A 27,451-nucleotide genomic window follows, 5' to 3' on the forward strand; every position below is an offset into this window, starting at 1 on the left:
CAGCAGATTGTGCACTTTTTGAGCAAAATAGAATGTATCTACAAATGTAATTTTGCTATTGAAAATTCACATCATAGACTTGTGTATGTGTGTGTGCGCATGAGAGAGAGAGCACATGAGGGAGTATGTGTTTGCGCATGTGTGTGTGTGTGATAGTATAAGCCTGTGAGAGTGTGGGAGGATGTGTGTATGAGAGAGGGTCTGCATGAGTGTGTAAGTATGTAAGTGTGTCTGTGTATGTGTGCTTGAGCGTGTGAGAGCATGTATAGTGTAGTGGGTCATCTGTAGTATGACATGAACCCAAGGTCCTGATTGAGGCCATCCTCATGGGTACCAAACCTGGCTATCAGCCTCTGCTCAGCAACTTTGCGTTGTTGCGTGTCCTGAAGTTCGCCTTGGAGGATGGTCACCTGAAGATCCGAGGCCGAATGTCCCTAGCATCAGACAAGTGGGCACCATAGGGGTGGAGGATATAATAAATAATGGCAAGGTTAGAATGATAGCATGAGAAAATTTGCTAGGTCTCACAGAGTGAAACCGTTCATGAAGCTCAACAAAAATGAATCTTCACTGATTTCTCGTTAAATTCAACCTTCAAAATCTATTCACTATAAACTCAGAGAGTGTTTGCATTGCATCCAAACATGAATACCTTGTACATTCATAAAATGTTCTAAAGCTTCTCTAATGGTCACCATACAGGCTTATTGTCAGGCAGATTCCAAAACAGATCACATGTTCCCTTCCTTTGCCCCAAATTTAAAGATACAATTCCAAAGGATAATAATCATATAAATCTCACAGTTATAACATTATGACATCTGACAACAAGTAATGAATTTTTGAACTTCTCCAGTCAGATTTCCGCTTTTGGTTCAGAAAAGGTGTGGATGGAATCTTCATCAGAATGAAAACAAACCATTTAGAGAAAACTTTGGTAAGAACTACTTTGTGGTAATTACGTTCTCTCTGATACAGAATTTTAAAACTACAATATTTACTTTTTTATGTAATATTTAAAGTGTTTTAGGATGCAACTCACTACTACAGGGGTTATTATTTCTGCCTGTTACACATAAGACTGCAATTTAACTCCCCAGGGGAAAGAAATGCTCTCTCTCACTCTCCCCCCCTCTCTCTCACTCCCACCTCCCCCACCTCCCCCCCCCCCCCCCAACTCCTTTACCTATTCTCAATAGAATTAGTTATTTGAGGGATCTGGACAGGGTAGATACCCAGGGCATGTTTCCTCTTTGTGTGGAAATGTAATACTAGGGGATGTACTTTAAGAATAAGAGGTCTACCCTCTAAGTCTGAAATTAGGAGAAATTCCTTCTTCCTGAATCTTGTACAGTATGGAATTCCCTCCCCCTGAATGTAGGCTGGATCTTTAAATTTATGCTGGGCCAGGTTAATAGATTTTTGATAGACAAAGGAACCAAGGCTTATGTGGTACTGACGTGAAAGTGAAGCTGACCCACAACCAGATCAGCAATGGTCTTACTGAATGGTGGAGCAAATTCAAAGGGCCATTGGCCTACTTCTGTTATTAGGTCCTGTGTTTCTAGATGTGATTTTCGAATAATATTAACTTGTTGTGAGTTGCAATATATAGTGTTTGTAATACAAGGAATTTACATGGTAATTTGAAATACTTGCAGATTGATGAGCCTGTGGAATTCTCTACCACAGGAGGCAGTTGAGGTTAAAACATTTAATGTTTTTGAAAAAGGACTTTGAGGTAGTTATTGGAGCCAAATGGATCATAGGGTATGGGGTGAAAGTGAGAACAAGATATCAAGTAGGATAATCACAGTTTAAAAATAAGGCCTACCTTCTAAAACAGAAATCAGGGGAAATTTCTTCTTCTGTAAACTTGTTACAATGTGGAATTCTCTTCCCCAGAAGGTAGTGCAGGCTGGGTCTTTTAACTTGCACTGGCCTAAGTTCATAGTTTTTGTTAGACAGGGGAATCAAGGTTTAAGTGAGATTGATAGGAAGGTGGAGCTGAGCCCACCACCAGATCAGCCAACGTCTTATTAAATGTTGTAACAAACTCAAACTGCCAATGGTCTACTTTTGCTCCTAAGTCCTGGTGTTCCTAGATGTAACTTTCTTGTAATATTCCTGTTGTGCAATATGCTGTTATTTTAAAAATCTGTGTCATACGAGAAATTTACATGATGACTCCAAACATTTGCAGAGTGGTGAGCTTGTGGAAATACCTGCCACAGAAAAGCAGTTGAGGCCAAGGCATTGAATGTTTTCAAGAAACACCGTAATACAGTTCTTAGGGCCAAAAGATATGGGGTGAAATTGAGAACAGGGTACTGAGTAGGTTTATCAATCATGATCATATTTAATTGTGGTGCAGCTCAAAAAACTGAATGGCCTACCTTGTTCATATTAACTATGCTTGTTTCTGTACAATGAGAACATATATTGTGACTTAAGTTAACATATTACAGGTTATTGGGCTTCTGGAGGTGAGGTATTGCATCAGTTTTAAACATCAACAGATCCCTGAGAGGACTGAACATAATGCTGGATAGTTTTCCTGTGGAAGGGCTAGTTATGACAAATAAGGTATACAAGATCTAGCCTGCATGATGGGACTTGTGTTTATTTGTGTTTCACCAGCTCCAGGCTTAACCTATTGAGGATCTAAAATTTGAATTTAGGCTGTTGTCAGAGCAGTAAGTATATGTAGATTTTTATTAACCACAAAATGGCTTTTCAATTTAAAATAATACAACTAAATAGCTGAAAGTAATGATTTGACTTTGTGAACTTATCCTGCTGCAAGATAAGAGAAAACAATGGATTTTTCATAATATGAATCATAAGACAGTGATTCGGTATTCAAACTAACCTTGAACTAGCAAACATGGGATGATTTTCTGTGAGAAACAATCTGTTTCCCAGGAAATAATCATTGGATTAACCTGCTGTAAATCATGTCACCATATTACATTGATTAGTCTTTTCTTGTAATTAAGGTTGTGCTGTATCTTAAAAAAAATATAAATAATGTGTAATTTTCAAATGTAATTGCGCCATTTCTCCATGAAGTACAGAAGCTTTTCACCTCTGTTGCTGGACAAAACTGCGCTAGGCTGCCTTAATTTATTATTGCTTTAAACAGACCGTACTCCTCGTGATTCTTTTGACTGATCTCAAACCAAGGGGACCCTCTGGAGCGGTCCATATCTTCATTTGGTTCCGTGAACCTTGGTTCAGCACGGACAGATCGTGGACAGCGGTGTATAGCCTTGAGTCCTTCACTATTGAGTGTTGAGGAATGTGGCCGCCCAGACAAGTACTTTTTTTGCGTTTGATTTTTCTCCTCAGTCAAATTGTGTCCGACCTGACCCCTCACTGTCTATTTTCTAGTCCAGCCTGAAAAGATCGGTCTTAGCAAGAGAAGGGTTAAGAGAACTCTGGGGGTAAGAATAAGTGAGGTTTGGTCCTTTTTATATTGATGGAGTGCGACTTTTTATTGATGGTTGGTGATTCTCGAAGTTGTTGAGCTCCGACACTTTTTATTGGCGGTTGGTGATTTTCGGAAGCTGTGGAGCTCCGACATTTTCATAATGGCGGTGGTTGATTTTTTTTAAACGTATGGTGATTAAGGTCAATCTGCTTAAAAAGGTAGAAAGGAGGTCTGGAACCTTCTCAGAATTCAGAAAACCTGATTTAGTTGGATTGGCATTGTCTAAATTAATACCTAAATTGTTCTGTGAAATAAAAAGTATCGTGATATATTATAATGAAACTGTCAGGGTTTTAGAATGTCAAGAATTTTCTGCAGAATTCATTAGTATTGTTGATCGTTCTCAGGCTGTTGTTTAATGTAAGTTTTATGTCGAGTTTATTTCCGTCGTATCTGTTCAGCTTGGCTTCTCTTGCTTTGCTGCTTTTTATTTTTTTTCTGTTCGATTTGGTGTTTGCTCTCTGTTTATGAAATATGTAGGGCATTTGATGCCTTTGTAGAGTAAAAAAGAAAACTGGCTAGGGACAAAAAAAAATGCTGTTAGAAATGTTGAAACAATTCTTGCGACTCAGCCACAAGATACTAGTGAGTACTCAACAGGGTCCTAATGTCTGGACAGAAAGTGCTGCTGAAAGAGTCTTGAGATCTACAAAATTAGTAATAGAGAATTTGCTTGCCCCAGATTATGACAGGTGAAACCGCAGTTGTTAAGCCCTGGACCCACACTGAAGTTTGCGTCATGCTTCAAAATGTCCCCGATCCGTTCGCGTATCCAACATTAGTTTTAATTAGCTGGTACAAATTTGCTGTGGACTTTAAGGAATTTCCAATACAGGACACATTGGGCAACTATTAATGACTCCGATGTGGGCGAATGTAGAGGCACCAAAAACTAGCCTTGAAAATATTGTTGAAATGATTTTTGTGATTTCTCACAAATGATTTCTCACATGGGTGAGAAGTATTTAGATGTTGCTTAACCAACTTTGCAAAAATGTGCCATAGCCAGAATTTGAGATTAAACTCCCGTGTGTGCGTGAGATTCCCTACAGCTCGTAGAAAGTTTAACCCTTTTTTTGATTCGTTTTGAATGCACATTAGTTTTTTTTTGGTGATTGAATGTTTGTGCTTTGTTCCCTGGGAGATCTGGGACTGTTTTGAATCTGATTTGCATTTTGGAAATTTACCATGATTTCTTTTAAGGTTAAGAATCTTTCAGTGATTATGAAATAAAATATTAACTCCTGCTCTTTTTACAGGTCATGGCTGCCCTACTGTCAGTTTCTAACTAATCTCTTTTATTCTTGCATGAAAGCCAACCTTATTCGATTTCAAATCTGTTTATTACGGAGGAAGACAATATTATAATCTTTTCCTTGTTTTAGACTCATTTTGTTTCCATTTAATTTTAAGACTGCTGTGTTCCATTGATGATTATTGGTAAGGCCAACTACAAGTTGGGAACTGTATACATTTTACTTTTTAAATATTAAATACTGAATAAATTAATTCCTAATTTATATTGATGACTGTAAGAAAATAAAATGTTGCATGTTATTGAGATATATATTGTAAACATAATGACCATTAATATATCACCACAGGAGATCTGCTCTCAAAACAAGACAGAGAACTAAGCTCTGTTGATCCTCCAATGTCCACAAAAATAAATGAAAACTTATTTTCCAGACTCTTCTTCAGCTGGATCCCCACTCAGTAAATCGCAAAGTATGCTTGATACCACTCCACTCAGTGCTCTCCCCAAGATCCAAACTGAATTCTATCCATATCATTAGGTGTCCTTAACAAATGAAAAAGGACTACTGCCTGACTTAAGCAGGCATTGCTGTCACCGAGCATTGCATCCTTTGGACAATAGGGGCAGCCAAACCTATCGAGGAACAGGGTGGTAAATCAATCATTATTTCTTTTATAGCATCAATGCGCCATTGCCATGGAGTTAGCAGGCTCCATAATGCCACAGCCATGTGATACAGTGGTCAGGACAAGTGAACGGGACAAATCACCTATTTAGTTATTCTCCTCTTGCAATTTTTGATAAGCTAAAAATTCAACTCCTAAAACTAGCTTTCAGACTATGACAATCAAGATTCCAAAATGTATAGTTAGGAACAGTCTTTAAAGTTAGACAAACATAAATTGATAAATTGGTTAAATAAGGTTAAAATGAAAATAGCGCCAAGGAGATCAATTACAGAAGGGAAGAGGATGATGCAATAAGAAGAATAAAGCAGCAGAGTACAGTTTTTAAATGTCTTAGTCACTTTTTGAGCTTTCACCCTGAATTACGGGCAATGATTATTTTATTTATTATTTTACAATAATATTTATAATAATCAATTCCATTAGCCAAATCAAAATTAATTGGCAGGGTCGCATGTTTTTATTCCTTTACACATTGTCAGTGACCTGTCTCATTGCCTCATGGTTAATTTAAATGAGAAAACAGTGTAAGGCCACTAAGGTTGTGGAATATATAAACAAGGTTAAAGCAACAATACTACAAGATAAAGAACTTAGATTCTACTCCGAATCCCAAGCCTATATCTGGCATACTGACCCTTTTTTTAAAGTTGGGATTTTGTTCCTGTATACCCACTGAACCCCTAAAGTCTCCTGATTGTCCCCAGCTGTAATTTAAACCATGCACTTGTTGCAAACCTTTCCTTCTTCTGAAAATGGAACATCCAGTCTTCATAGCCAATATCATGGTGATAAGTGGCCTGCGCCATCCTAAACTGGGTCCCATCTTGAGAATTAGAGTTATGTTAATGAAGCATGCCCCTGAATGCAGACCAAACTGGCCACATTTGCTCAATATGTCCAAGGGTGATATGAATGTAAATGCAGTAAAATTCTGGGAGTAGCCTGAATGCAAATGCCTTGTGTTACACGACTGAAATATGTGCCTGCCTGTCTGATGGAAGTGGTATACAAGTGAACAAAGTTACGAAACTCAATTACTTTTGTTTAACCCTGTGCTTTTACAATGTTTTCTGCCTGGAGTCACTAACATGATCCAGACCAACAGTACGAACCAGACCAGGAATTTCCAGTCGCAAATGAGGTGAGCAGTGGTTTTCTATTGGGATGGCCAAAAGTGGACTGAACCATGATGCAAGTTACAGGTAGAACCAATTATATCCAGTGCCCTCGCAATCCCAAATGCCATATACCAGCTCTGATAGGGTTGATTGGAACCAGGATACCCACTGGCGGAACCTACTCATGTGCCAACCCAATGACTACTGCTGGACAATCTTTTCCCGAAGCAGGCCCCAGCATTTCACCTTTGAGACTGGCGACAGACAGCAAAATCCCCCAGGGAAAAATGCCTGAATCTTGCTTTAACTGTTGAAATATGGCCACTGGGGTCTGATATGTTTTTAATGTTACCTTGGAGCTGACGTGGGAAATCGACATGGCTTCTTCCTAGCAAAAGGAAAATCTAATATACACTGACTCTTCATTGTGCTTTTAGTATGATCCAGGATTTCGGAGTCAAATGAGAACATTGAAGATTTGACCCCCAAGGGACAGCGTGATAGTAATGCTGTTTTGTCCAATCAATCTGACAATTATCAAGATGTTTGGCTCATGCCAAGGAAACTGATACTGTTTCTAAAATAGTGGGCAAGTAGATGTAGCTGCCAAGCAGGCAGCCTTCCACCCCAAATTCCTTTGGGTCATCAGCAAAACCCGGTTAGACACAGTATAAGGACGCATATGCCAGACCTCTGTAAGGTACAGACCTCACGGGGGAAGCCCTGCTGAAGACCATAAATTATGGCCTCAAATGGGTTACTTCCTCGATACTCAAACTAGAATATGGGTGACCCCTACTAGATTAGTTTGTGTTCTTTCTTTGCTACTGCCTATTTTAATTGATTGTGTATTTTGTATACACTTGGGCAAGGAGGGAGTGGTTTATACTTTATTACAATAGACGCTCCATGGCCTCCAACCTTGCAAAGGGGGGAGATGATAAAGATCGAACTTGACCTGCTGTGTGGACTTGCCAGCATTAGTGCACAAGAGGGACAATTTACCTGTGTGATCCTGAGCAAACAGTGACTGTACCAACTATGCCAAAAAAAAGTCCTTGTGTGCCGAGAGACTGAATGTTACCAAGAATGTCTATTGCAGTGGTAAACTGCATCAAAAAGATTGAACAGTTCACTTACAGAACAAGTCTAAATGGTCTTTACCCTGTAAATGTGTTGTGTGCCAGTTTGATTTCATTTGCACTGTGGGCATCCCTGGTAAGCCTTGTCCCCTTTCAGATGATCACGTAGTAAGAGGGGGGGATGTTACCCTTCACTAACAATTTGTTTCTAGAAACCCATAATAAAATATTTGGAGAGGATGAAGTACTTTGTTATACCCTTACTTCAGCAAGAGACTCCCTGACCCCTTTTATCGTTCCAAATCCTAACATGGGGGTATAGAATAGTTCTAAAATATTTTCAGGATTATGGACTTCCTCCAATAAATCCGCGATAGCCTATCCAAATTCCTACAATGGTACGGGATGGGGGTGCACTTTTGTAAAAGTGTCTAAAATTATACCCTGTGCTATTATTAAATGTGGTTAAAAACAATGACTACAGATGCTGGAAACAAGATTCTGGATTAGTGGTGCTGGAAGAGCACAGCAGTTCAGGCAGCATCCAAGTAGCTTTGAAATCGACATTTCGGGCAAAAGGCCTTCATCAGGAATAAAGGCAGTGAGCCTGGAGTGTGGAGAGATAAGCTAGAGGAGGGTGGGGGTAGGGAGAAAGTAGCATAGAGTACAATGGGTGAGTGGGGGAGGGGATGAAGGTGATAGGTCAGGGAGGAGAGGGTGGAGTGGATAGGTGGAAAAGGAGATAGGCAGGTAGGACAAGTCCGGACAAGTCATGGGGACAGTGCTGAGCTGGAAGTTTAGAACTAGGGTGAGGTGGGGGAAGGGGAAATGAGGAAACTGTTGAAGTCCACATTGATGCCCTGGGGGTGAAATGTTCTGAGGCGGAAGATGAGGCGTTCTTCCTCCAGGCGTCTGGTGGTGAGGGAGCGGCGGTGAAGGAGGCCCAGGACCACAATGTCTTCTGCAGAGTGGGAGGGGAGTTGAAATGTTGGGCCACTGGGCGTGTGGTTGATTTGGTGTGGGTGTCCTGGAGATGTTCCCTAAAGCGCTCTGCTAGGAGGCGCCCAGTCTCCCCAATGTACAGGAAACCGCATCGGGAGCAACGGATACAATAAATGATATTAGTGGATGTGCAAGTAAAACTTTGATGGATGTGGAAGGCTCCTTTAGGGCCTTGGATAGAGGTGAGGGAGGAGGTGTGGGCGCAGGTTTTACAGTTCCTGCGGTGGCAGGGGAAAGTGCCAGGATTGGAGGGTGGGTTGTAGGGGGGGGCCAGGATTGGAGGGTGGGTTGTAGGTCCACGCTCCCTACAACCTACCCTCCAATCCTGGCACTTTCCCCTGCCGCCAATCAAGGATAATAATGGGAAGTTGTGTGTGGAGTCCGAGGAGATATTTTTCGACAGTGTTCACTATAGAAAATGAAAACGTTGGCGAGGAAGATACAGAGATACTTTCTTCTTGACTAGAAGAGATTGAGGTTTACAAGGAAGAGGTATTAGAAATACTGCATAGTGTGAAAATAGACCAGTCCCTTGGGCTGGATGGGATCTATCCTAGGATCCTCTGGGAAGCAAGGGAAGAGATGGCCGAGTCTTTGGCATTGATCTTCAAATCATCGTTGTCTACAGGAATAGTGCCTGAGGACTAGAAGATAGCAAATGTGGTTCCCTTGTTCAAAAAGGGTAGTAGAGACAACCCTGGTAATTACAGACCAGTGAGTCTCACTTCAGTTATTGGTAAAGTGTTAGAAAAGATTATAAAAAATAGGATTTATTACCATCTAGAAAAGAATAATCTAATTAGGGACAGTCAGCACGGTTTTGTGAAGGATAGGTCGCGCCTAATGAATCTTATTGACTTTTTTGACAAAGTGACCAAACAGGCAGATGAGAGTAAACCGGTTAATGTGGTGTATATGGATTTCAGCAAGGCGTTCGATAAGGTTCCCCACAGTAAGCTATTATACAAATGCGGAGGAATGGGATTGTGGGAGACATAGCAATTTGGATCAGTAATTGGCTTGCTGAAAGAAAACAGAGGGTTGTAGTTGACGGAACATGTTCAACTTGGTGTCCAGTTACTAACGGCGTAACGCAAGGGTCGGTGTTCGGTCCACTGCTGTTCATCATTTTTATAAATGACCTGGATGAGGGCTTAGGGTGGGTTAGTAAATTTGCGGACAATACTAAGGTCGGTGGATTTGTGGATAGTGACAAAGGATGTAGTAGGTTGCAGAGAGACATAGATGGGATGCAGAGCTGGGCTGAGAGGTGGCAAATGGAATTTAATGTGGATAATTGTGAGGTGATACACTTTGGACGGAGTAATCAGAATGCAAAGTACTGGACTATTGGTAAGATTCTTGGGAGTGCAGATGAGCAGAGAGATCTCGGTGTCCATGTACACAGATCCCTGAAAGCTGCTACCCAGATTGACAGGGTTGTTAATAAGGCATAACGTGCTTTGGCCTTTTATTAATAGAGGGATTGAGTTCCAGAACTAGGAGCTTATGCTGCAGCTGTACAAAGCTCTGCTATGGCCACACTTGGAGTATTGTGTACAGTTCTGGTCACCGCATTATAAGAAGGATGTGGAAGCTTTGGAAAAGGTGCAGAAGAGATTTACTAGAATGTTGCCTGGTATGGAAGGAATGTCTTACGAGGAAAGGCTGAGGGCCTTGAGGCTGTTCTTGCTAGAACCAAGAACGTTGAGACGTGACTTAATAGAGACATACAAGATAAACAGAGGGTTAGATAGGGTGGACAGGGAGAGCCTTTTTCCAAGTATGGGAACGGCAAACACGAGGGGACACAACTATAAAGTGAGGGGAGATAGGTATAAGACAGATGTCAGAGGTAGTTGCTTTACTCAGAGTAGCAAGGGTATGGAATGCTTTGCCTGCAATGGTAGTAGATTCGCCAAGTTTAAGTGCATTTACGTCTTCATTGGACAGGCATATGGAGGTACATGGAATAGTGTAGGTGGGAAGGGCTTCAGATTAGTATGACAGGACGGCGCAACATCAAGGGCCGAAGGGCCTGTACTGTGCTGTTATGTTCTATGTATGCCTTAAGGAGGAATGTGTCTCTATTACCACTGGTATTCAAACCCTTTGCGGAGTGGTAACAACACCCACCTTCATTATGATACACCTAATGGCACTAATATTTTCCCAGTTGTTGGATGGGTAGAACTATTCTGGGATGTTGACCACGTCTCTTATCAAGAGACCCACCTCATTCGACTAATTTGATTTTCAGCCTTTACATTTGGGGCCAAACTATGTAATTATGGATTACCCAGGTACACCAGGAAGCCACAAAAGTAGGCCAGGTTCTTATTAGGACCTATACTACCTAACCTGGATATTATCTTTTTCATTTATAGTAAGGCATCTAACTACCTTTTCCTGAATAGAGCAAATACACCTCGTGCTGTAGCTGTAGAAACACTATTTCCAACTACTGTTCCCTGTCCAATTACCTGTCAACGAGAACTCTAATTTCCCTGTTAAACATTCAGTTTCTCTTGACTTTTGTGCAGAATGGCAGAATCCAAAGGTTGTATCAAAAAGTAAAACTCACTCATTGGCATATGCAGCTCTTGGTGTTCTTTCTGTAGGAGGATCTTCAGGAATTATTAGTCATCAAAACTGTAATTATCTCATTTGTGGACTCAATAATTTTGTGAAATGAGACAACTGCTGCCCTAATAGAAATTAGGGACATGCTTTCAGAATTGCACCTATTTACCCAACAAAACCGCTATGCTCGATTACATACTTGTGAAGGAAGGTGGGGCTTGCGCCATAGTCAAAGGAAAGTGCATCATGGGGGTCACTAACCTTATCAAAAACATTATTAGACATATAGATAACATCCGCACTTCTGTAAACCAAATGAATGAAGGTGCAGGATGGGGAGATTGGGGTTTTGGTTCATGATACAACTGGCTAATCAATATGGCTATGTATGCTAATGTTTCAGTTGGTCTTTTTGTTAGTATTGCTATTATAATACTAAGTGTATTATTGCTAAAATATTAGTTTCTATTGACAACATTAGTTCCACCCAGAAAATGCTTCTTCCCCACTTAGATGATGATGGGGAAGCATCATCGCCTGCCCCGGTTCCTCTTCAGAGGAAGAGAAAGTATTGCAGTCTTTTGCTGCCATCGAATTGAATTAATTTGATCCATGCCTTTATGGTGTGGTCATAGAATGACCAAAGGGGCAAATGAGAGTCTAAAATTTGAATTTAGGCTGTTGTCAGAAGCAACAGGTATATGTAGATTTTAATGGCTACAAAATGGCTTTTCAATTTAAAATAACATAACAAAATGACTGGAAGTAATGATTTGACTCTGTGAACTTGTACTGCTGCAAGATAAGAGAACACAATGGACTTTTCATAATATGAATCATAAGACAGTGATTTGGTATTCGAACTAGCAAACATGGGATGATTTTCTGCGTCAAACAATCTGTTTCCCAGGAAATATCATTGGACTAACCTGCTGTAAATCATGTCACCTTATTAAATTTGATTGGTCTTTTCTCGTAATTAAGGCTGTGCTGTCTCTTAAAAAATAAGGTGTAATTTTCAAATGTAATTGCGCCATTTCTCCATGGAACACAGAAGCTTTTATCCTCTGTTGCTGGATAAATCTGCACCAGGCTGCCTTAATTTATTAATTGATAATTTTGCTTTAAACAGACCGTACTCCTAGTGATTCTTTTTGAATCACTAGGACTACGGTCTGTTTAAAGCAAAGATCTCGAACCAAGGAGCCCCTCTGGAGGGGTCCATATCTTCACTATGAGCAGCTGAACCCTGTTGGCAGAAGCAAAATTGGTAGGAATTCATAATTGAGATGGTGGTGGTGCTGGAAAAGGAGCGGGAGAATTGATGTTTTGGGCATAGGCCCTTTATTCCTGTTGATTCTCCTGCTCCTCGGATGCTGCCTGATCTGTTGTGCTTTCCCAGCACCACACTCTCGACTCTAATCTCCAGCATCTACAGAGCTCACTTTCTCCTAGGAATGCATAGTTACATAAGATTATAATCCATTCTGGAGAGAGCAAAACAGCTTTCAGGTGCTGAACAGATGCAATTCTTCAGCAACAGCAAATATTACAAGCCAGTGCAACTTAACAATTTCTAAAGTATAACCAAAACTAACACCTGTGGAGTAGAACCAATTCATCAGTTAAATGTTAGACAGCCAAACTGACCCCGTTAATAAGATAAAATATAACTTGCCAAGTATTATGCTTTGTATTTCATGTTTGAAATAAACCATGCATACATAAAAAAGGGAAAACATTATCTTACTTTTAACCCTCCATTACAGAAAACGACCTGAAGTTCAAAAATCTATTATCTGTCTGCAATTCAGTGAAGCTCAAGCCCAAATATCTTACCAATTTTTTTTGTGCCATTTTCAATGACTGAGACAACTGGAGTGTATAATGCTTCCATGGCCACAAAACAACTACAGATTTTACTTCTATTTTGGAACTGGTGCCAAACCTTCATGTTGTATTCTTTTTGACACCCTTAATTATCTCAGTAATTTTCTTTTCATTAATTTTCAGCATCAGGTGACTGTTATCTTCATTTCTATTGGAAATACATTTGCCAGCATCTGACTTATTAAACCACCTGAATATGGAAACAGGACAACAACAGAACTCATCAACAGTTCTCAAATGTTTTAATGATATCATTATCTGACATGAATTAAAATTCCTCCCTGATATTTGCTGGCATTGAGCCTGTAGTTATTTTTTGTAAAGTTATTTAAAAAAATGTTTAACTATCCTGACTTTAACATCATGAATAACCAACAGGGCTAGCACTTCGCTTATCTTCACCAACCGGTCTATTTTTTCAATAGGTCTGCTATGACTTTCTTCTGTTGGCAAGATAGATGGTAAGCACTTCATCCAGAGCCTGCAATTGCCAATTTCATTGCAAGAGGCTCATTGTGAGAACTCATGATCACTATCTGCATTTCTATGAATTTGGCATCACTTATTTGCTGACTGTTCATGGTCATAGACTATGACACTTTTCTCTGAGCTACCATAGGAATGAGATGTTTCTACCATTTGTTGGAATATCAATCTTCATCTCCCCTTGACCACTTTGGCCCCTAGTGCAGCCAAAGCTGTGATAAGAGAATCTTAGACAGCCTGGAAAATTTCACAAGCAGAAATAGCTCCAGGACTCAACCTCCTACCTTGTCTTGGCTGCTGTCTGTGTCCACAGCTACAGTTGCCTCAGAAGGAATAAGGGCTTCACTTCTAGTGATAGTGATAGTGCTTGAGAAGACATTGGTGATGGGGATATTGAGTGAGACATGTTTGTTAGCTTGTGTTGTAATCAAAAGAACAAGCTCAAGAATAAGATCAGCCATAAAGATGCTAAAGGAATAGAGAGAATCAAGGAGGTAAGGAGAGGTGTGTTTGTTCCTTACTCTGTTACAAGCCTATTCCCAAAATCCTAAACCTTCATGACAAGCCTCCATGCTGGACAAGGCACAGCAGTCACATGAAGAGGTACTGCACTGATTATACTGAAGTTAATGCACATCGACCACAGTGATATCTGTGTGTGTGTGTGTGTGTGTGTGTCTCTCTCTCTCTCTCTCTTGCCCTCCTTCCTCTGCACAACGCAGAGGGTGGTGCTTGCATGGATTGATCTACCAGAGAAAGTGATAGAGGCTGGTACAATTAAGATTTAAAAGGCATCTGGGTGGGTATATGAATAAGAAGGGTTTAGAGGGATATGGACGAAATGTTGGTAAACTAGATTAATATCTGGTTGGTATGTACGAGTTGGACCAAAGGGTCTGTTTCCATGCTGTATGTCACTTTTTCTCACACTCTCACTCTACAGATCATTTTCAGGGGAAGGAATATTGGTTATTTCACCCCAACACCGCCCGCCCCTAAAAACACTACTCCTCTCTTTTTGCCTTTGCTGTTTTTCAACTATTACCTATGCTTCAGTAAAATTCATATTCTGGTAATATGTAAAAAAGTAACTGGCAAGTCAACATATTTATCAAATCAGGTGGTTGTTGGAATGAGAGTCTAAAAATGAGCCCAAATGCTCTGGTGGCACTGGTACTGCTACTGGATAAGTAACTGAGTGACATAGGCTAATGCTTTGAAGATAATTGGAACTTAATTTGATGAATTAATACATTTGGAATTTAAATCTAGTGTCAGTAAATGGAAAATTGCCATAATGTCAGAACATGATAGGGTTGCTAGCTCATTAGAGAGGGATGACTGGTAGTGATTTTAACCTGAGTGTCAGTATGCCTCAGGTAAGGGGAGAGGTTGAGAAGGAAAGTCCTTCAAGGTAACCTCAGATTGTGTGGGAATTGAACCCATGCTGTTGAAATCACTCTGCATTATAAATCAGTAGGATCCATGAAACAGTCATTGTTTATGCCAAGAGCCCATCAGATTAATTGTTACCCTTTGGGTATAGCAACATGCTTTCCTTGCCTAATGTGTTGACTCTTAATTGCCCTCTGAAATGGTTTAGGAGCAAAGTGTTTCAGTTGTAACCAAATATTAAAGATAGACTGAATGTTTCACAAAGAACTTGCCACCTTGCTGAGGACAATTCGTCATGTGCAACAGATGCTGGCTTTGCCAGTGACGCATTCTTAGAAGTAATGCTTAGAAGATCTAACAGTATTTCACATTTTTTGAATGTCAGACTTGCTACTGACACACCAGAATGCAACAGCTCCCACTGCCCACCAGCTCCCCCATCACCCCTGACTCAACCACCTTGTCCTCAAATACCTCACTTTCTCAGATCCTGAGAGAAAGTGAGGACTGCAGATGCTGGAGAGTCAAAGTTGAAAAATGTGGTGCTGGAAAAGCACAGCAGGTCGGGCAGCATCCAAGGAGCAGGAGAGTCGATATTTCGGGACCTTACATGAAGGGTTTATGCCCGAAACATGGACTTTCCTGCTTCTTGGATGCTGCCTGACCTGTGCTTTTCCAGTGCCACACTTTTCGACTCTTTCTCAGATCCTGCCAGAACCAGTTTGACACAGAACCCCACTGGACTTGATATCCCACTCTCCACCAATCCTCACCCTGATCTCCCCTGTTTGACTTGGCACTGCCTTCCCACCATGCCCTCCCACCATGCCCTCCCACCATATCCTCCCTCCAAACTGACCCTGCCAGACTCGATATACACTAAATACCCATCCAGTTATCTGACACCTGACAGCTTCCCCAAACTGCCAACACCTCACTGAACTACCATTCCCTGTGATCCTAACCCCCCATTGCATTACATGCTTCCTATTCTCAATAATTTTCAAAATGACTGCAGGGGCTTTAAATCAGAGAACATACATTTGTTTCTGAAAAGGCAGTGTGGCTTCCTTGTGATCAACTCTATTCTACTCCTGCTCTTGTGAATTCCTTTAGGCTGCTTCAATGCTTTGAAAGAGAAAGCTCCTGATTAGGAAGTTTGAAGGGAGTACTCTCTTTTCAAGGTAAGTGTCTTTTTCTTTCTCCAATCAGTGTCAAAATTGAGTTTCCAATTATGATTGGAAAATCTAGGCAAAATTTACACTTTCAGGCTACAAATATCTGGCTTGGGTCTTAATAATGTGCCATTATCTTGCCTACTTTACAAGTATCACCACGAGTGATATGAGGACTACTTGTTTACTGCATCAATAGAAACTGAACTTGAAGAAGCAAATTAGCAACATTTCATTATTTTAAAAAGATACAGTCTTCTGACAACAAATGATGCAATTACTTTGTTCTTTGTGCTTTAATATACACATGATTCTTGGTCATGAAAACAAAAATATTTTAGATTTTAAACACTAATGTTCAATATATTTTTGTCTTTGGTGATTTTCATCAATGGTATTAACCACAAAGTTCATTCACTGAATTTCCTTTTGATGTATTGGGTTCCCTAAACTTAGCTCTCAGTGATTCAACAGGTAAAGAGAAGAAATCATTAGTGTGATCCCTGGTTCAAAAAGATATGTAATTACTATTCCATCTGCTTCTGCTTTCATTATCTGCTGGGAAGCCTTGAGATGTTTTGTAGCCCTCTCTGAAGCTTTTGAGAGCTTTTTTCAGAACATTGCTACATAGTAAAAGAAGGTAGCCTCTTCTTGTGCCAAACATCCTTCTGAATTAGTTTAAGTGGCCCATAATTTCATGCCTGTACAGTAATTTATAGGCACAGAAGCCACTAGATTAATTTGCATGTTGCTAGAACAATATCCCTTTATCCAAAGCCTGGGGATTTCAAGATAAAAGGCCCTACTCATACTGTGTTGTATTTGAAGATACCTTCCAAAACAACAGTGTAAAAAGCAGACAACTTGATCTGCTTTATTCCTAAATTACATATCATCTCTTTAAAAAAAACACCAAATATGCTCAGGAGATATTTATGACTCAATTTGGTTTGGATCCAACACAGTTCACTAGAACCCTACTCCATGGTTAATGAGGTGCAAGGATCAACATTGATATGGTTGACTTCCTCCAATTTCCCTTGGGTGGCTTCCAAACCATATGTGTGTAATATGACTTACAATAGTCAACTACATTCTTTCACAGCTTTGTCGATTTAAAGAATACAACACTGTCTAGCTGAGATCACATGTCCTGAACTCTGGCACCAGTTGGCAATATAGCTATCTAGACTCTTGTTCTTCTCTACAAAGAGGTATGTCCATCCTTTTTGACTATACTGCTCTCTACAAGCAGTGTACTCCTATTAAAACTCCCCACTTGAATGGCATTCTGTACCAAAATACCTTTGGTCAGTTTGAAAATGCACTCTGCAGTCACTGCTTTCACCTGCACAGGTTGCAGGAATGTCAAACCTGTTAGACAACTTCAAAGAGTTAAACACATCCCTTTCTACCTTGTCAATCCCCATACTTGCCTCACTCATAGTTACACTTTCCAGCCTTTGACTACTGGCCAAATTAGAAAACTTTATCCTAAGGGGTGTGACTGCTTTCTGGAACAGTGTCCCAGGTAAGTTTCCTCTCCAATGTACATCATAGTGCCTGCAGCTTGGCCTCCAGCTCAACTCTGAGCTGAAGCTGCTCAAATAGCAGACACATACTGCAGATGTGTTAGCCCTGGTGTCCATGAGATCTCATGTTCCTCAGACATAGCACATCATCTGTTCTGACATCTTTATTTTGTGTTAATTAATTTGTCATTTCTTCATAAAATTATAACAAAACTCAACTATTCACAAAAAAGTTTTACTACCCTGAGTGAGCTTCACTAATACTTGGAAAACCTTATAATTACTGATTAATTACACTAGTTTTAAAATGTTATTGAGAATAGTACTTGTAAATGCAGCATTTACTCATTTTTCTGTGATATCACACTTTAATTATTCTTATCTAATGCAATATGCTATCAGTGGTCCTGCTCTAAGCATTTGCTGTTTTAGTTTAAACAGGATGGTTTGATGTTCATAGTCAAAAAGTGTGGTACTGGAAAAACAAAGCAAGTCAGGCAGCTTATGCCCAAAATGTCGATTGTCCTGCTCCTGGGATGCTGCCTGACTTGCTGGCTTTTCCAGTTTGACTCTGATCTCCAGCATCTGCAGTCTTCACATTTTCTGGTCTGATCTTTGAACATTTTAAAATCTTTCAGTTTCTCCTATTTCAAATTAGAATGAATTTTATTTACTTAAAATAAGCAACTTCATCATATTGGGTCTTCAGTTTTCATTCTAATACTTTGAGACTTCCATGTATTATAATTCACAAATTATTTTATTTCAATCATTTTTAGATTGTGACTAGTCCATTGAACTCAGTACAGTTGCATGAATTTAGCAGCAATGTTCTGTATCTCTGCATTAACATGCATTATTATCTCTTGTGCTATCTGATTGTTAATACCATATTAAATGATCCAATCATTAATCCTTAAGTGACACTCTGAGGTCTCAGTGTTTTCTGTGACTAAGTTTGATTTGGAAATTTTGCAGACTTGTTTGTAGTCTCTGCACCATCCGTTAGTAAATTTTATTCCTTCAATATTTTCTCTTGCATCAGTTTCTTAACTGGATCACAGATGATAAGCAAGGTCTTCTTACTCAACCATTCCTGAATTGTGGTGTGTCATCTCACATCGTGTAAAAAAAAACAGTATTTCCCACTCTATCTTTTCAAATATCAAATCTATACTTTAAATTGGTAACTTAGAAACAGTGCCAATTTTGCAGCAGAATCTAAATATGCTCTACATTTCCAATCAATAACTATTACTTTATTCATGGACTTTTTGAAAAGTCTAAATCTGTTGCGAATAGTAAACTTTGAGCTGAACCAGTACCCTGAGGAATAATAATTTCTTTAGATTCTTCCTTGGTCAAAAATCCAGTGACTTCACCGTCATACACAAATTACTTTACATTTCTGTCCACCCCTGCTATAAAAGTATTAGAAGCAATGAGTTTTTCACAAGTTTCACTTCACAGCATTTGTGTGTGGAAATTATTGCCATTTATATCAGTGGTGATGACTTAGGTTTTAATCTACAACTGTGTACCTTTTAGTTGTCCAGCTTAATGATTTGTACAAATATGTTTATGTTTTGATTTCCTTCTCTAATCTACAACATCCAACGGCACTAACTTGGAGAGAATCTGCTTTTTCCTTTTTGCTATTGCTCTCACTACCATTTGAAGGCATAAATAGAAATCACTGGTGAAACTCAACAGGTCTGGAAGCATCTGTGGGGAGAAAGGTGTTAATATTTCAAGTCCAATGACTCTTATTCAAGGCTGCTTATTTGAATTAGGTTACCTTTCCATTTTTCTGTGTGGGTTTACTAATAATCCACTACCTCATATCCATCAGTTAAAATTGCAGCTTTGCTTATTTTGGACATTTTCCAATCTTAACGATAATCTTGAATAGTTGAATGTAATTTTAAATTCTTCCAAGGTTATGGCATCTCTCGTATTCTCAAAATTCTGTTTAAGTTTCATTTCTTGAAACTCTTCTCATGTCAGGTATGGTCTGGGTGGTGTTGTTGTAGATTCACTGCTGTAAATCTTTTTGCTAGTATTAGGCTAGACTACACATACCATGTGGGAAAGCATATCTTCTCAATACCTTGTGCCAAACTTGTGCCTAATCTTAATGAATAGAGGTTAGAGTTAGGTTTAATTATGTTAATTGCATATTACTTAACAGATAGTGACATTTCACCTAAGATACATGATTGCCTCTTGCGAGGTATCCGTCTTAACTTAAGAATATGTTGACATTACTGAATCATTCTTAGTTTTGTCAGCAAGCACAGAACAGTGAAACTTGAACACTAGTTAGTTTCAACCAGTCCTTTTACATATTGGTCAGCTGACTTATTTCATGATGTCAGTAAACTCTTTCAGGTCCTAACTGCCTAAAATAACATTAACCACTTCCCACTCAAGCTCCTTCTTTTCTAGTTATTAATTTTTATGCATTCTGTTCAGTTATGTAAAACAGGTTTATCAATGCTTCATTTTCCCCAGCCCTCTGACTTTATAAATTCATTCAAACCAGAGGATTGACTATCAATCCTGATTCAGGATGTGTTGAACTGGGATCATTTATGTTTCTATCATTTCAGGATAGCTGATGTGGCTGTAGATATCATGTTGGAAGTTGATCATAACTAATCTGGCTCTTGGTATCATTCGTTAGCTCCATCCTACGGTAGTGATGGGTTATGGTTCTTTACCAAGATAAAATGTTTGCAATTCTGTTGCAACTTTCCTTTTGATGTGTTCTGTTGCTGATTTAGTATGTGCCACGTGACCACAACATTTCTGTTGAGATCCTTGATTTGCACTGACCTTGTTCTAGAGTTGAGTATGGTGCTGGAAAAGCACAGCAGGTCAGGCAGCATCCAAGGAGCAGGAGAGTTGACACTCAACTCTGATCTCCAGCATCTGCAGTCCTCATTTTCTCCTTTTTTCTAGAGTTGCCAAGGCATTTTCGTGAAACAGACTGCTATGTTTATTGCTTATTGTTGACAAAATTTCTATTATTTCGGACCAGTGCTTTTTAAAATTTGTGGGAATCATTTTTGGAGTTGATTGTCAAGAAGGACAGTGTTGAGTTTTTTCCACTTGAAGAGCTCCAATGGTGAAAACTCAGAATGGAAGGCAGAGGCGTAGCAGTTTTTAGAGCTGGGAAGAAAACCTTTGCATTTGGCTTATTGTGACTGAGGCTATCATGGTGAACTGGTGATGTGTTGGAAACCTGAAATGGTCACAAAGATTTTGTTTATGTCACTGGCAAACTGCAGTCTATTATCAGATATGTCTTGTTTGGGATTTCATAAATGGCAAATATTTCATGTAGAATTTTGACAATTACATCTGCTATCTTGAATTATAATTTCTTTACCTTTATCCATCAAAAGAAATAGTTGATCCAATATTATATGCAAGCAACTTACAACAATAAATAGGCCAGAGTCTACATGTTCTGGCAGAAAATGTGGTAGGAATCTATGGTGCTCTTCTTTCATGTCAACTTGTGACATATTCCTGACAATCAGTTGAGATCGTCGAATGTGCTTGATGATTTCTGGACACCTTGGAGCTTAAGCCCTAGCTCTACATTTAGTAATGCACAGGTGTTGCTGATGTATCTTGTCAAGGGCATCAGTTTGAAATGAGGGAGGATAACAGGTCTGTCTTTGAAAATCCAAGAGGTTGTTGACAGTAATGAAGTGTTGCCTGTGTTTGAAAAATTTATTCATAATTGAACCACAACGTTTCTTTTCTTTCTTGCCCCTCGACAGTATCAAGGTATAGTAAGACTTTCAGAGTTTCTTTTGTTTCTCTTGGATGAAATTAAGTTTTGTTTATATTGTTAGCCACAGCATTCTTGTTTGAGTGCAAAACTTGAGTTAGTCAGCCTATGCCTTATCTGCTAATGTATGGCTTTCAAGAATCACATTGGACAGGACATCTACTGCAATTTTTCTTGTACATATGCAAATCTGATGAGCCAAAGTATACATAATTGTCTATGGAGGCAATTTTGCTAAGCCTTTTTCATCTAATAGTGAGGCCAACAGTTTATGATTGATCTCTATGAAAATTTCTCACATGCCCATGTAATTGAGAGTGCTTCCTCTTCAGTAATTGCATATCATGTTTCTATATCAGATATGTTTTTCTGTATCCTTCCAGCTCTTTTGAAAGTAACTGCTCCAATATTTACAGCTAAGACATCTGCAGGAATGTTGGATTATAATAGGTCAAGACATCTGAGAAAGTCACTACATCTTTTTAGTTTGGAAAGACCTCTTCTTGATATGGATCCCAATATCATCCTTGAGACTTTTTTTCTGTCAGCATAACTTAGAAAATGAACCAAGGGGAAGCCATGTAGTGTCTCAAGGGAAAAAGGTGAGGCTGGATTACCTCTATTTTAATGCCAGAGTATCAGAGATAAGACAGATGAGTAACGGGCATGGATTGTCACATGGAGCAATGATATTGTTGACATCATAGAAGTGGTTGTGGTGAAGATCTAGACCCCTGGGAGGGGCCTTGGTTCCATGATTGGTCAAAAGAATCGCTAGTAGTACGGTCTGCTTCAGCAAGGTTTCACAGTTTAATCGTATCGGCCGGGCGCAGATTTGTCCAGCAACAGAGGTTAAAAACTTCTGTGTTCCTTGGAGAAACTGTGCAATGTATTTGAACAATAAGCAATTTTTATCTTTTTTAAGAGACAGTACAACCTTAATTACAAAGGAAAACCAATGAAATGTAATAAAGTGACATAATGAACTGCAGTTAATCCAATGATATTTCCTGGGAAACAGTATTGTCTTGCGCACATTATCGTCTCATACTCGTGGTTCAAGGTTAGTCAGAGTGGTCAGTAAATGTCTTATGATTCATATAATGAAGTCTCCATTGTCTGCTTTATCTTTTAAGTCAGCTAGTTCAGCAAAGCAAGAATGCAGCTTTTAGCTGGGTGAGAAGCCATTTTAAACAGTATTAATTTGCAGCCTGAAGCCATTTTATTATGTTGTTTTGTTACTGGCATTTAGAAGCCATTTTGTAATTAGTAAAAGCATGCATTAAATGGTTGCTCCTGACGACAGCCTAAATTCAGATTTTACATACTCATCTCCTCTCTTTGGTCATTCCATGACCACATCATAGGATGTGAGGGCATGGATTAGATTAGTCCAACTGAATGGAAGCCAAAGATTGCCCTACTTCCTCCTCCTCCGGGGAGGAAGTAGGGGGTTGGCAATGGCGCCTCCTCATCTTCATCTGAATGGAGAAGAATCATTTTCTGGGTAGAGCCGATTGTCGCTAATATTTTAGCAATAATACACTTAACAATAGCAATACCAACAAAAAGACCAACTAAAACAATAGCAGCATACAAAGCCATATTGATCAGCCAGTTATACCATGAGCCAAACCCCAGTCTCCCCAAACTGTGCCTTCAGTCATTTGGCTGACAAAGGTGTGGATGTTATCTATATGCCTGGTAATATTTTTGATGAGGTCAGTGACCCCCACAATGCATTTGCCTTGACTATGGCGCAAACTCCACCTTCTTTGGCAAGTGTGTAGTCGAGGGCATACCAGTTTGTTGGGGGGGAAAGGGCATAATTCTGAAAGCATGCCCTTAACTCCTGTTAAGGCAGTAGTTGTCTCATTACCCAAGGGAGTGACACTGCAAATGAGAGAATTTTGGTTTTGATGGCTACTACTTCATGCGGTCCCTCCTACAGAGAAAATACTAAGAAATGCATACCCCAGGGAGTGAGCCTCAGTGGTGCTCAAAGCCTTCAGATTTTTCCAATTTGCGCAGAACTCAGGTGAGACTGAACATTTTGACAGGGAAATCTCAAACCTATTGCCAGGTAGTTGAACAGGGAACTGTGGTCGGAAAAAGTGTTCCTAATGAAATAGTTATAGCCTATTTCATTAAGGACAAGGAAATTGGTTGCTTTGCCTTGGTTGAAAGAAAAAGTAACCAGGTTTAGTATAGATAATGGAGGAAGCTTCCCAATAAGAAGCAGGCCTGTCTTGGTGACTTCCTGGAACATATGGATAGTCGATGGAACAGAGGCACACTCTCTTCTCCAAGACATATGCATGAGATGCGAGGTGCCACAGGGGAGCAGTGGTGACTGGCGCATTTGATTATTGCGCAGGGAATAATCTTGGTCACATTAATGTAAGTACACCCCATCCTTTACCATTGTAACAATTCGGATAGTCTACCCTGGATTTATTGGAGGAAGTACATAGCAGCTAGCAGGTGGGGATAAGTAATAATCAAAAGAAATATTATATCCAGTAAACACTTTAGTAGCATTCGATACTCCTTCATTAGGATTTGGGAGGGGAAAATGGGTCAGAGTCTTTTGCTGAAGTCTGGGTATAACAGAGCACTTTATCACTGCCAAATATTCAATTGTGACTTTGGAGAAACAAATTTGTTAGTGAAAGATATCATCTTTTTTGTGGTATGACCTATTTAGATATGGGGTAAGGCTTAGCAGGGTTGCACATAGCACAACTGGAATCAAACTGGCACACAAGTGTTACAAGGTAAAGACCATTTAGACTTGTTCTGTAAATGAACTGTTCAATCTTTTCAATGCAGTTGACCAAGGTATTCTTGGTAAGGTTCAGTCTCGCCACCCAAGGACACTTTTTTCAGCATAGTAAGTACAGTCTCTGGTGGCTCAGGATCGCACAGGTAAACTGTCCCTTCTTGTGCACCAATGCTGGCAATGGCAAGTCCACACAGCAGGGCAAGTTCGATCTTCATCATCTACCCCCTTGCAAGAACCCAGACAGAAGGCTCAATGACCTTAGCAGCAGTTGGGATGGCGAAGAGGACCTGGAAGGGCCCTTCCCAACGAGGTTGGTGGCCGCGGAGTGTCCACTGTAATAAAGTATAAACCATTTCCCCCTTGCCCAAATGTACACAAAATACACATAATCAATTAAATAAGGCAGTAGCAAAGAAGGAACACAAACTTGTCCAGTAGGGGTCATCCACATTCTGGTTTGAGTATCGATGGAGTACCCTATTTGAGGCCATAGTTTGTGCTCTTCCAAAGGGGCATCCCCCGTGATTTCTGTACCTTACCCAGATCTGGCATATCCGTCCTTATACAGTGTCTAACTGAGTTTGCTGGCGACCAGAAATTTGGGGTGTGAGGCTGCCTGCTTGGCAGCTGCATCTACTTGCCCACTACTTTAGAAACAGTATCAGTTTCCTTGGCATGAGCCGAATATCTTGATAATTGCCAGATTGATTGGACAAAACAGCATTATTATACCACTGCCCCTTGGGGGTTAAAAATCTTCAATGTTCCCACAGGCTCCAAAACCATGGATCATATTAAAAGCACAATGAAGAGTCAGTGTATATTAGTAGATTTTCCTTTTGTTAGGATGAAACCATGTCGATTTCCCAATGTCAGTTCAAAGGTAACATTAAAGACACAACACTCCCCAGTGGCCACATTTGAAAAGTTGTCCCTGGAGAATTTGTTTCCAGTCTCAAAGGTGAAATGCTAAGGGCTGCCTGTCCTCAATTTCAGGGTCACCTCGGGAAAAGGTTGCCCAGCAGTGATCGTCAGGTGGGCACTTGAGGTAGGTCCCGCCCTCAGTGACTGGATTAGTGGTGCTGGAAGAGCACAGCAGTTCAGGCAGCATCCAATGAGCAGCGAAATTGACGTTTCGGGCAAAAGCCCGTTTTTACCCCGCCCTCAGTGATTCCAATCAACCCGATCAGGGCTGGCATATGGCATTTGGGATCACGAGGCACTGGATATAACTGGTTTTACCTGTAACTTGCATCGTGGTTCAGTCTGCTTCTGGCCATCCCAATCGAAAACCACTGCTCACCTCATTTGCGACTGGAAATTCCTGGACTGGTTCATACTGTTGGTCTGGATCATGTCAGTGCAAAAGCATAGGGTTAAACAAAGGTAATTGAGTTTCTTGATTATTGTTCAATTATACATCACTTCCATCAGACAGGTAGGCACATAGTTTAGTCTTGTAAAACAAGCCATTCATATTCGGGCTACTCCCAGAATTTCGCTGCATTTGCATTCGTATCACCCTTGGACATATTGAGCAAATTGGGCTGGTTTGGTCTTGCGGTCAGGGTCATGCTTTATTAAACGTAACTCTAGTTCCTAGGATGGTGCCCGGATGGCGCAGGTCACTCATTCCCATGATATTGGCTATGAAGACTGGGTACTTTCAAAAGAAGGAAAGGCTTGTAATAAGTGGGTGGTTTAAATTAAGGTTAGGGACAATCAGGAGATGTTAGGGGCTCAGTGGGTATACAGGAACAAAATCCTGATCCTCAAAAAGGGTTGGTATGCCAGACATAGATTCTACTAGGAATCCCCAGCCTAAGTTCTCTATTTTACAGTATTGTTATTTTAATCCTGTTTGTATACTCCTCAACCTTAGTGGCCTTACACATTCTATGTCCCTTTTATTTCTTTCTTATACCCATTCACAGTCACCGGCCAGCTTTTGGGAGTTTCATCTGCTATACATGCCTCTAATCCCCAATCACATGCAGAATTTCTTCAACTGGCCAGTAAGATAGCTTTCCATTCTTTAGTTAACTAATGTATTTAGCAGCCATGCTTCAAATTAATCATGAGGCAATGAGACAGGTCACTGACAATGTGTAAATGAATAAAGCCAAACAATTCTGCCAATTAGTTTTGATTTTGTGATTCGGGCTAATATAATTGACTATTAAAAATAATAAATGGAATAATTACCTGTAATTCAGAGGTGGAAACTGAACAAGTGACTAAGACATTTTAAAAGTCATCAATATAAATTAGAAATTCATTTATTCAGTAATCAATAGTTAAAATGTATACAGTTTCCAACTTTCGAATCCACTATAATTACCCAGTTCTAGTCCCTTAATTTAAATCCAAGATTAGGCTCCTTAAGTGGTCCTGACCAGTCATTGCTCATTTACAATGCTATAGATTCTGAAATAGCTGCAGCTCTTTAAAAGGTCTTGAGGGCTTTTGCCCAAAAGGCCGATTTTTTTTTTAAAAACTGCTCCTCGGATGCTGCCTGAACTGCTGTGCTCTTCCAGCACCACTAATCCAGAATCCTTTAAAAGGTCTTATCTAATCAGATGATAACAAACTTCTAATGCATGAATCCAAAGGCACAGATATTAACTATAGGATATCCATTTTGTTATATGATTTATCACAACCTAATGTTGAATTGAAACCTCAATCGTCATTGAGGGAGGGGACTAATAAAGCTACGATTGGTACATCATAATCACCAATGAAATAGAGCAGTCTTAAAATTAAGTGGAAACAAACGAGTCTGAAACAAAAAAAGTTATAATATTGTCGTCCTCCATATTAAACTGATTTGAAATTGAATAAGGTTGGCTTTCATGTCAGGATAAAAGAGATTAGTTAGAAACTGACAGTCAGGCAGTCATGGCCTGTAAGACGAACAAGAGTTAATATTTCACTTCATGATCACTGAAGGATCCTTAACCTTTAAACGCAGTCATGTTAAATTTCCAAAATGCAAATTAGATTCAAAACGGTCCTGAATCTTGAGCTCCAGGGAACAAATTACAAACATTCGGTCACCAACAAACAAACCACAAAGAATTAAACTTTCTACAAGATCTCTCGCGCGCTCTCTCCAAATACCCCTCAGCCATTCCATTTGTGATTTTTAACAATAT

General features: G+C 39.8%; 1 protein-coding gene across 2 annotated transcripts in view; it reads left to right on the top strand.

The window, feature by feature from the left end:
- LOC140482897 (4F2 cell-surface antigen heavy chain-like) overlaps positions 1 to 27,451 on the top strand; it is a 175,936-nt gene continuing 148,485 nt past the window's right edge. The window contains exon 1 of one of the 2 annotated variants that reach the window (XM_072580624.1): positions 1 to 937. In XM_072580624.1, coding sequence (XP_072436725.1) covers positions 908 to 937 — 30 coding nt within the window. In that variant the 5' untranslated portion in view covers positions 1 to 907. Of the gene's footprint in view, positions 938 to 3,216; positions 3,447 to 27,451 lie in introns of those variants that run through there. The other variant, XR_011961805.1, reaches the window with a different exon arrangement.

The sequence above is a fragment of the Chiloscyllium punctatum genome, chromosome 11 (assembly GCF_047496795.1).
Source record: "Chiloscyllium punctatum isolate Juve2018m chromosome 11, sChiPun1.3, whole genome shotgun sequence".
NCBI lineage: Eukaryota > Metazoa > Chordata > Chondrichthyes > Orectolobiformes > Hemiscylliidae > Chiloscyllium > Chiloscyllium punctatum.